The sequence below is a fragment of the Salvelinus sp. IW2-2015 genome, unplaced genomic scaffold (assembly GCF_002910315.2).
Source record: "Salvelinus sp. IW2-2015 unplaced genomic scaffold, ASM291031v2 Un_scaffold1222, whole genome shotgun sequence".
NCBI lineage: Eukaryota > Metazoa > Chordata > Actinopteri > Salmoniformes > Salmonidae > Salvelinus > Salvelinus sp. IW2-2015.
The window spans coordinates 217,964-230,051 of NW_019942786.1; the positions used below are offsets into that span (position 1 = coordinate 217,964).

Sequence of the window (12,088 nt, forward strand, 5' to 3'; positions counted from 1 at the left end):
CGCTCGCAGGTGCAACACAGGCTGACGTGTGTGACTCCAATCAGCAACCCCATGCTAATGACCAAGAGAAACCGTAACACCTCCCCCATTTCCCCCCCCCAACCCCCAGGCCAGTGCTGCTGAGCCAGTGCTGCTGAGCCAGTGCTGCTGGGACAGTGCTGCTGGGACAGTGCTGCTGGGACAGTGCTGCTGAGCCAGTGCTGCTGAGCCAGTGCTGCTGGGCCAGTGCTTGAGATGTCATAAGAGATGTTGGAAAAGATACACAGCTGTGTAGTTCTTCCTCTAAGTTGTTAAACGAAGTATTATCCTGTGTCTCCCCTGTTTGGTTTGTTGTTACTCCCTAACCTAAGTTGGTGGGGGTTCCCTTTCCTTCAGCTTGTCTCAAATCAGGAAATCGAGTGGGTTTCCATGGTGAGTGTGTGTTAAGACCCTACTTAGCAACACCTAGTCAGTTGTTTAAAGCAACAGAAAATTGTACACTTCCAATGCTTTGGCCTTCACTGTGAAGTTCTCTTCCATTTTTAACCCTCCTGTTGTGTTTGTTTCATGTTAATTCATTCTGTGGTCCTAAAATGTCCACCCCATTATAGCGGATTATAAATCCATAATAATGCATATTATCACCTAATGTTGTGTTAGATCTTTTAATCAACTTAAGTTCTTGTGAACATTACACATTTTGAACTTCTATTTGCTATTCATAGCCTGTAGGCCTCATTGACCTGAGCTCACACAACTCGTTTTGGAGTAAAACAAAAGCGTAATTATTTTGACTATAACAAATACTCATATGAAACATATTTTGCTATTTATCACAGACTACTTTGTGCCAAAGTTTAACAAGGACTCTCTCTCCTCCTTACCAGTGTCATGATCGAAGATATGATCAAGAGCCTCACGTACAGTATATCGTTTGTGCTGCCACAGAATGAATTGTGAGAAAGGCCTCAAAAAAGCATTTATATACCAGAGCTGCGAGAAAAGTTCAACAAACTCAGCAAAAAAAGAAACGTCCTCTCAAGATTCAACAACATACATGAACTGAACTAGTTCCACAGACATGTGACTAACAGAAATGGAATAATTTGTCCCTGAACAAATGGGTGGGGGGGGGGGGGGGGGGGGGGGGGGGGGGGGTTCAAAATCAAAAGTAACAGTCAGTATCTGGTGTGGCCATCAGCTGCATTAAGTACTGCAGTGCATCTCCTCCTCATGGACTGCACCAGATTTAAAAGTTCTTGCTGTGAGATGTTACCCCACTCTTCCACCAAGGCACCTGCAAGTTCCCGGACATTTCTGGTGGGATTGGCCCTAGCCCTCACCCTTTGATCCAACAGGGCCCAGACGTGCTCAATGGGTCTTTGCTGGCCATGGCAGAACACTGACATTCCTGTCTTGCAGGAAATCATGCACAGAACGAGCAGTATGGCTGGTGGCATTGTCATGCTGGAGGGTCATGTCAGGATGAGCCTGCAGGAAGGGTACCACATGAGGGAGGAGGATGTCTTCCCTGTCACGCACAGCGTTGAGATTGCTTGCAATGACAACAACCTGAGTCCGATAATGCTGTGACACACCACCCCAGACCATGACAGACCCTACACCTCCAAATCAATCCCGCTCCAGAGTACAGGCCTCCATGTAACACTCATTCCTTCGACGATATACGCGAATCAGACCATCACCCCTGGTGAGACATAACCGCGACTCGTCAGAGCACTTTTTGCCAGTCCTGTCTGGTCCAGCGACGGTGGGTTTGTGCCCATAGACGACGTTGTTGCCGGTGATGTCTGGTGAGGACCTGCCTTACAACAGGCCTACAAGCCCTCAGTCCAGCCTCTCTCAGCCTATTGCGGACAGTCTGAGCACTGATGGAGGGATTGTGCCTTCCTGGTGTAACTCGGGCAGTTGTTGTTGCCATCCTGTACCTGTCCCGCAGGTGTGATGTTCGGAAGTACCGATCCTGTGCAGGTGTTGTTACACCTGGTCTGCCACTGCGAGGATGATCAGCTGTCCGTCCTGTCTCCCTGTAGCGCTGTCTTAGGCGCCTCACAGTATGGACATTTATGCAATTTATTGCCCTGGCCACATCTGCAATCCTCATGCCTCCTTGCAGCATGCCTAAGGCACGTTCACGCAGATGAGCAGGGACCCTGGGCATCTTTCTTTTGGTGTTTTCCAGAGTCAGTAGAAAGGCCTCTTTAGTGTCCTAAGTTTTCATAACTGTGACCTTAATTGCCTACCGTCTGTAAGCTGTTAGTGTCTTAACGACCGTTCCACAGGTATATGTTCATTCATTGTTTGTGGTTCATTGAACAAGCATGGGAAAGAGTGTTTAAACCCTTTACAATGAAGATCTGTGAAGTTATTTGGATTTTTACTAATTATCTTTGAAAGACAGGGTCCTGAAAAAGGGATGTTTCTTTTTTTGCTGAGTTTATTATTGAAACAATGTTGCAATTGTTTGTGAGAATGCCAACAGGTGTAGTTCCCTTGGGGGAAAGATTCTATTGGGGAAAGGTTCCCATAGGGGTTGCCATGGATGCCAAGAAGGGGAGTGAGATGTGTGTGTGTGTTCAAACACACATGCATGTGGGGGTCTGGGAGAGGAAGTGTGTCCATCTGATAAATGGGCATGCGCCTGAACTCAATTTTATACACTAATTGTATTCTCACCCATTCATTTCTAATGACCGGTCATTTTTGACCAGGAACACCACAGGTGTACAAAAGTTTAATAAAAACACCCCAAATAAAATGAAAATCATCAAAATGTATGTTGTGTGTTCAGATGCCCTGTGTGGACAAAGTCATGGAACCTGATGACAATCAGATTAAATAAACGACATTTCTCAGAGAGAATACTTCCGGTCCAATTCGACCGGAACAGGACTAAGTACAAAACTATTGTCAATACGGTATTGTTCACCTGCAGCATGAGTTACTGCTGAGTGTCAGCGATGGAGCCACAATCTCTGCAGAGTGAAAAGCTCTTCGTCTTGTGTCATAGTCAAGAAAAAACAATGAACGCTAAGAGGAAGTCTTTATGGCCCTATATCATAGGCTATACTGTATATCCCCAAGGCAACCCCCCCCCCCCCCCTTTTATGGCCCTATATCATAGGCTATACTGGATATCCCCAAGGCAACCCCCCCCCCTCTTTATGGCCCTATATCATAGGCTATACTGTATATCCCCAAGGCAACCCCCCCCCCCCTCTTTTATGGCCCTATATCATAGGCTATACGGTATATCCCCAAGCAAACCCCCCCCCCCCTCTTTATGGCCCTATACATAGGCTATACTGTATATCCCCAAGGCAACCCCCCCCCCCCCTCTTTATGGCCCTATATCATAGCTATACGGTATATCCCCAAGGCAACCCCCCTCCCCCCTCTTTATGGCCCTATATCATAGGCTATACGGTATATCCCCAGGCAACCCCCCCCTCTTATGGCCCTATATCATAGGCTATACGCGTATATCCCCAAGGCAACCCCCCCCCCCCCCCTCTTTATGGCCCATATCATAGGCTATACGGTATATCCCCAAGGCAACCCCCCCCCCCTCTTTATGGCCCTATATCATATGCTATACTGTATATCCCCAGGCAACCCCCCCCCCCCTTCTTTGATGGCCCTATATCATAGGCTATACTGTATATCCCCAAGGCAACCCCCCCCCCCCCCCTCTTTATGGCCCTATATTCATAGGCTTATACCGTATATCCCCAAGGCAACCCCCCCCCCCCCCTCTTTATGCCTATATCATAGGTATACGTATATCCCCAAGGCAACCCCCCCCCCCCCCCCTTATGGCCCTATATCATAGGCTATACGGTATATCCCCAAGGCAACCCCCCCCCCCCCCCCCTCTTTATGGCCCTATATCATAGCTATACGGTATATCCCCAAGGCAACCCCCCCCCCCCCCTCTTTATGGCCCTATTATCATAGCTATACGGTATATCCCCAAGAACCCCCCCCCCCCTCCTGTGTTATCTCAAAGAACTTCAAAGCTACTGTCCGTTATTTACTCTCCGTCTATAATAACATAGTCCATCTATTCTGTCAAATACAAGCATGGCCAGTTAGTTACAAAGCATTTTCCTGAGCAGAGAAAATGTCAACAATGCTTAGTTCTCAAGTACACACTAAACTAGCAGCGAGATCTACTGCTGTGTTTCCAAGCAGCATTATTATATCACAACAGCTTGATTCAAGCCCACAGAGAGCTCCCCTATTCATCACAACAGTCAGCTATCATCCAATTGCATTCCTCAAGAGCAGCTTCATCACCCAGTACTTGAAGACTATTAGTGAGAGCCTCACAAGTCCTTAACTGAAACCAAATCTGACTGAATTTTTTTGAAATTATAAATATTGGTCAAACACAATAATCAAGAGTCTATTTAGCTGGCTAACGGGATACTATAATACAATTCCATTTAGCAGATGCTTTATTCCAAAATGACTTAGTCATGCTTACATTTATTTATTTTTTTACGTATGGAAGGTCCCAGGAATTGAACCCACTATCCTAGAATTGCAAGCACAATGCTCAACCAACTGAGCTACAGAGGGAAAGGACAGAAACTATTATTTTGCCAGCGGGTGTGCCGATTGATCCATGACTAAAATAAACACGGCCTTTATAATATAAAAAATAAACTGTAGTGAAAGAAGGAGATAGAACATTAACATACGCGATAGCCTGAAAAGGATTCAGAGGCTATGGACTAGCATAGTGTATCTACAGTGAAAGAAGGGGATAGAGTATTATCAGCATAGACCACTAAAAACAGAGGAAGACAGGAGGCAAGTATCAGTATACTGTACCTGGTCTCTCTCATGTGGAAGAAGAGTGACACACAGAAGAGCCAATGGGGAAGCACCTGGACACCTCTGGCTCCTACCCTCAGCTCCATTAACCCCCTGGTTCAACCTGTAGCGCGGACCATCCTTTGCCAGCCGGCCGTTTTTGACCGCCCATTTAGCGGCCAGCCGTAACCTCTGCTGGAACCCTGGGTTGTCCTGGACGTGTGATGGATCATCCTGGTTCCTTAGGTACCTCTGGATGCTCTTCAGAGAAGAACCACGGCTATCATTCAGACCCTCGATGGCCCTCCTCAGGACTTTATTCCAATCAACGTGGCGTAGGTCACTCGGCTTCCATATAGATCCTTTAGACGACGGAATAGAGAGGTTTGCACTTACAGGTTTGAGCGATGATGATGATGATGATGATGATGATAATCCTCTCCCAGGGTGATTGGGATCTTTGTACGACACGTTCCCCTTATTGGTGACTTTGAGAATGGAACCATCATGAACACTTAAATCCAACTGTTCCAGAACGGTCCGCTTGTCCAATCTGTGTAAAGTAGCCACCGCGTGACAAATCCGCTCGTCAGAAGGCCTCTGTTTTTGCCTTTTGATCTTCTGTATTGCTTCTAGAATCCACTCTGTATACAGAGGATTGGGAAGTTTCACCATGGTTAAATCGATGAGATTCAGGAAGAAATGACCCATAGAGATTCCCCCTTGTTGTGAAACGTTTGGTACATCCAACACATCTTGAAAAGGTCAACAACAACAAAAAGGTACGGTTCCAGGTCGGCATCAATACATACAATCCTGCTGTAAATCCTCATCCAAGGTAGTAACTCACGTCACCTCACAAAAGACAACGACGACAGTAGCCAGAACGTACACTCCTTGAAGGTTGGGACAGTTACCAAACGACCTAGAACACAATTCCTTAAAATGAGGTCACACAATTCCTTAAAAGAAAAAAACACAATCATAAACAAGATCACAAGTCAAGAATAAGTAATACTGTAATCTAAAAAAATAAATAAAAAAAAATCAATAACAGAACCATCATTTTTACCCAGCACCTTTACTGTAGAGTATCAATGTACTAGGGCAAGCCTAACACACATTTTGTCAATAGTCACATTAGTCAAAGACCAGATTGCTTTGATTACTGGTAGCAATTTGTGAGGGATACGCCCTAGTCTACACTTGACACATTGGATTAGTAGTATCTTACATTCTGAGACGTCACCATAACATTAGTTTAATACTGAGAAGCATTTACAAAACATAAAATGAAGGTCAAAAACATTCTAGACAAACAGATGGGTTATAAAAGCAGTTCAGACAGATTGAAGATTAAGACATTTTAGGGAGGTTAGGGAGAGGCTAATGTTATGTAAGGGCAATTCCACAGCGACTCAAATTTTTCACTTTAAAATGTAACCAAAAAAATATATAGCAAAAAACGGACTATGCAAAATGTCTACTTTTATCAATTTCACACAGAAAATGAAATAAAAACCATTTACTTAATGAACAGCACAAACAGTCATTCTGGTATCAAATTTTACATCTGCACTGTTCTTGAGTGAAACTTGTTCAAAGTAGTCATTGTGCAGTTGTATGGTTTGTTTAACTTTGCAATCATTGGTTTTCGTTTGACATACATTTTAAAGTGAAAAATCAGTCTCAGTTTCACTTGTTGCCATGGAATTGCCCTTAATCCGTAGTCTGATAACATAATCCATTGATTGACATAATCTTTATTTTACCACAGTACTACATCAGGTTAAGATTTATTAGTCATGACACACTGACTATAACCATCACGACAAGGGAGACGAAATGTAACCAGTTAAATAGATGTTACAATTGTTCGTGATACCTTTATCTGTTAGAGGAATGTTTCATTGCAACATCGCCAGCTGACTGGGGTAACGTTAGGCTACTCTGTGGCGAAGTTAGTGTTTTCATCAATCATATTATTTTCATATTAGTACCAAGTATCGCAAGAAGGGCAATGGAGTTTGACTTTTTGCACGCGTGTTTGACAGCTTGGATACGTAACGAGCGACAAACAAGGATTTGTTCATTTTAGCAGTCGGCGAGAGCTTGAATGTCAACCGCACACCGTCAATTCATATTGTTGAGCTTTTTGACAGCTGCCGAGGGATGGTTACCGGAAATTTATGATGACAATTTTATGTTGAAATTAACATGAAACGCGAACGAGCGAGAAGATAATATGTAACAAACCTTGACTTGTATCAGTTGATTTGTAAGAAATTACAGTGCTGCCCCTGCATTACTGACGTGACCTAAACAGTCGCCATTTTGTTACAATGTTGTAGTTTACATAAATCCGACATGACGATGATTACAATCCAATGGAGTCTCATTAAACCTTACCTACACTAATGTACCCTCCCTAGCAACTTCAATATTGGCTGTAAAGACAAGATCCGATTTCTGGTTTGATAAAGTACATGTCAATCATTATAATATAATGTATGAGCTCAGTTTAGAAGGGACTGCGTTTGCTGCTTGATCTGTCACTAAACTTACTTGACCCGCCTTTTAAGGTGTCTTCTCCTATCATGGATTGATGTTTTATTTACCCAGAACACTTATCGTTTGAATAAATGAGTGCACTATAAGGACAATTTAAAAGGCATATATATATATAATTTATATGATCAGTCATTAACATAATAGTTATCACAGATTGTTGGCTAAATTAATGATTTAGGCTATATCCAGTGTCAAACACCAGCCCACCTTTACTACGACTCCTTGAAACAATTGGTTACACTTGAAAATGATTTGGATCATTTTAGACTTTAATTGGTTGTTTGTTATATCCATCATTTATTTGCAAACATGGTGAAGACTTGACTGCTGATTTAAAGCAGCAAGTTTTTAAAATGTTTTAAGGTGATAGGCTAGTATTGTGCTAGTGTTGTGTATGCTATCCGACACTTATTTTCCCACCATTAGAACCTGTACTTCTTTTTTATTTTCCACTCTTGTGTAAACCCACTAAAGAAATAATTCACACAAACACCGATAAATAACTGTTTTCACTAACCTAAACTCATGTACCAAACGTGGGCTAAAGAATAAGTAGGGCAACCCTATAAATAATCATTCAGGATTTCATATCCATCAAGCGGTAGAATTTCTCCACATAGCAGGAGCGCCTGCCTGCATTAGGCTAACGTTATAGCGATTATTAACATTCTACGTAAATCATGACAACACTTCTTATGGGGATTATTTTGCCCCTGCATTTCCAACTAGAAAACAAATGAGCACATGGGGGAAAATCCACATACAAACTAAGAAGTTGACCCTGGTAAGAGTAACACCGTCTTCACTGATCCTCAAGAATAAATGTAACCTATCGCTACAGTTTCGCGATCCATCCATTTCTCACTCGATTCGCGGGTCCATTCTCGTTTACACATTATTATTCGGTGATATACAGCCTCCTTGACATATAAATCGTTTACACAATGTACCGCCGCTGGGCGAGGAGGCAAAACAAATTACTCAAGTTTCATGCAAGGATGAACATGTAACCAGTGAGGGAAAAAGCATCGGCTAGCTACCGTAAATATTTGCTGGTAGTTACCTCAAGTTTTTTCTCAGATACAGTCCTCTTCATTATCAGGATGACGGAAACGGCGATCGGATAGAAACACTCACAGTGGCACATCCATAGGGGGTTTTCCTTGTATGTTTTATCTCTAAAAGGATACACTAAAGGCTCGCGTTGAGACAGAGAGGACCGGATAACAACTAATTGAAAGGTTAATCTACATAGCAGCCTGTGACAAAGTGGTACCTCTCTCCCCCTTCTGCTTCTTCTTCTGCTTCTTCGTCTTCTTCTTCACTGTAGACATCCCCACTTCAGTCAGTGTAAACCGAGCGGACCGGCGCCCCTGTGTACCAGTAAGCGCTTCAACAATGATCATAGGCAAATGTAATGTCACTTTAACTTTAACACATTAAAATGTGCAGGAATGAGATGCCATGGTGCTGAGAATTTTTTTTGCAGTTTTATAATGCTATTCTGAGTTTTATAATGGTATTCTACACATTTTGTCATGAGTCTGAGAGAAAATGCTGTAGTTTTAAAGCTAATTCCCCACAATTCTACACATTTTGCCATGAGGCAGAGAGAAAATTGTGCTGTTTTATAGTTCATATCATGCTATTCTTCACATTTTGCCATGGGGAGGAGACAAAATATTGCAGTATTTAAGCACATTTTGTTCAGTTTTATAATGCTGTTCTACACATTTTACCATGAGGCTGAAAGAAAATGTTGCAGTTTTAAAGTAACTGTCTAGTGAAAATCTCACTTTTAGAAGTTCCTATTCTGTTAACTCATACCCAAATAATGTTGTTGACTAATCCTATACTCTTATTTGTGGCCAAAGCATACATTGGAAGAAAAAATAATAAAAAACCCACCTCAAACAGACCATTTAACAAACACTTGCTATATCCACAAAGAGGATGATGTCATCCTCCTGAGGAGGATGAGCTGGCCAATCAGCAGTCTACTTGCATTAATATTTTTAATGACCAGTATATGCCCACACCATTCTCTACCTGCCCGAACCATGAAAAAACAGCCCCACACCATTATACCTCATCCACCAAACTTTACAGTTGGCACTATGCATTTGGGCAGGTAGAGTTCTCCTGGCATCCGTCACAACCCAGATTCGCACATCTGATTGCCAGATGGTGAAGCTTGATTCATAATTCCAGAGAACACGTTTCCACTGCTCCATAGTCCAACAACGGCGAGCTTTACACCCCTCCAGGCGATGCTTGCCATTGCCTATGGTGATCTTAGGCTTGTGTGCGGCTGCTCGGCCATGGAAACCCATTTATTGAAGTTCCCGACGAACAGTTATTGTGCTGACGTTGCATCCAGAGGCAGTTTGAAACTTGGTAGTGAGTGTCGCAACTGAAGTTTTTACGCGCTACGCGCTTCAGCACTCGGTGGTCCCGTTCTGGGAGCTTGTGTGGCCTACCACTTTGCGGAGGAGCTGTTGTTGCTCCTAGACCTTTCCACTTCGCAATAACATCAGTTACAATTGAACGGGGCAGCTCTAGCAAGGCAGAAATCTGACCAACTGACTTGTTGGAAAGGTGGCGTCCTATGAAGGTGCCACGTTAAAAGTCACTGAGCTCTTCGGTAAGGCCATTCTACTGCCAATGTTGGCCTATGGAGATTGCATGGCGGTGTGCTCGATTTTATACACCAGTCAGCAACGGGTTTGGCTGAAATAGCCAAATCCACTAATTTGAATGGGTCTCCACATACTTTAGGAATATACTGTCTATTTCATGGACAGTTACTTTAAAGGTCGACTGCAAAGGATGATTACAAAAACAAAGTCTTTAAACTGTAGAACTGATGAATGCATCATCATACCAGGTAATTTAATGCTGATATATATATATATTTTTAATGTATGAATAAGATATTTACCGAAGTGCCATTTCTGGCAGATCTCTACAGTTTCTGACCTAAAACAAATCCTGTGAAATTACTTCAACACATACTGGAGGAGTTACTGGCTAGCTAAGCTAAATCCCTGCAATTCTACACATCTTCCCATAGCTTATGATGTGTTCATATGCTATCTAAGGGGGCCCCAATTGCACACACTACATTGATTTGTCTTTTGTGTTATTGACTTTACGTTTGTTTATGTGTAACTCTGCGTTGTTGTTTTTGTGGCACGCTGCTTTGCTTTATCTTGGCCAGGTCGCAGTTGTAAATGAGAACTTGTTCTCAACTGGCCTACCTGGTGAAGAAAAGGTGAAATAAAAAATGTGTAAATAACAATGTGTTCTTAACTGACTTGCCTAATTAAATTAAATAAAGAAATATATATAAATGTTTTTACAAATGTTAGAATTTTTCTTCCACTTTTACATTACAGAGTATTTTGTGTAGATCGTTGACCAAAAAATAACAATTAAATCAATTTCAATCCCACAACTCAAGCATCTTGGGATCATACCATATTCTTGTGTTTATTTTTACACAGAGATTGACTCAATCCTAATAATGAACACATCACACGTCCTTGGTCATGACACAAAATCGTTACATTATGAATAATGTCACCATATAACAAGTCTGTCTTTAGACACAATATTGATTTAGTATTTCATTCCGTCACAACAGGATACCAACCTATATCGTTTTTAATGGAAGACAGACAAGAAGACAACCCCTTCAGAATCACTCAGGTATAGTCTATCAAATGGACAAACACCAAGTCAAATCGACCGTATGATTCATTCAAATGATGGAAATGATCCATCAACCAGCTCAAGATGTTACAGCTGCTTCCTAGCTACAGTATATTGTTCTGCATTACGTCATATCTGGCATTACAACATGTATGTAACAGCAGTCTCATTTTACAACAGCACTAACACAACATGTGTAATCTGACCCGTACACGTGGTGACATCCCATTGTCATCGTCACAGGCATACAGACAGGAACAACATGACCTATTACCATTCCCCAAATGGCTCCCTAATCCCTTTAAAGTGCACTACTGTTGACCAAGGCCCATAGGGCTTTGGTAAAGAGTAGTATTTTATACAAAGGAACGGGGGATACCTAGTCAGTGGCGCAACTGAATGCATTCAACCGAAATGGGCTCACGAGTAACACAGAGGTCTAAGGCACTGCATCTCAGTGCAAGAGGCGTCACTACAGTCCCTGGTTCAAATCCAGGCTGTTTCACATCCGGCCGTGATTGTCAGTCCCATAGGGCGTCGCATAATTGGCTCAGCATCGTCCGGTTTGGCCGTGGTAGGGCCACATTTTTCTTAACTGACTTGCCTAGTTGAATAAATGTTAAATAAAAAAAAAAAAAAAAAATGTGTCTTCCACATTTAGCCTAACCCTGTAGGGAATAGTGTGCCAAATCGTGTCATTTTGATGTAGATTCACTGTGGAGGAGGAGAGGGAGGAGAGAAGGAGAGGAGGAGGGAAGAGGAGAGGAGAGGAGGAGGAGGAGGGAGGGATGAGGAGGGTGGAAGAGAAAGGAGAGAGGCGAGGAGGAAATATTGAAATATGAAAAACTATTACGTAATGTTTGGATAGTCTAATCAGTTTGGATAGGCTATTCAGTTTGGATAGTCTTTTTGCTTCAACAAGATAATCTTGTTAAACATAATAAGTAAATATTGAACTGGTATGTAAAAAGTTTGGATAGGC

The 12,088-nt window shown here is 42.5% G+C and overlaps 1 protein-coding gene across 1 annotated transcript in view; it reads right to left on the reverse strand.

Moving 5' to 3' along the window:
* Positions 1–8,741, reverse strand: part of LOC112070117 (histone acetyltransferase KAT6B-like) — a 107,779-nt gene extending 99,038 nt beyond the window's left edge. The window contains 2 exon segments of the mRNA XM_024137534.2: positions 4,840–5,746; positions 8,456–8,741. Coding sequence (XP_023993302.1) covers positions 4,840–5,532 — 693 coding nt within the window. The 5' untranslated portion in view covers positions 5,533–5,746; positions 8,456–8,741.
* Positions 8,742–12,088: the final 3,347 nt, after the last annotated feature.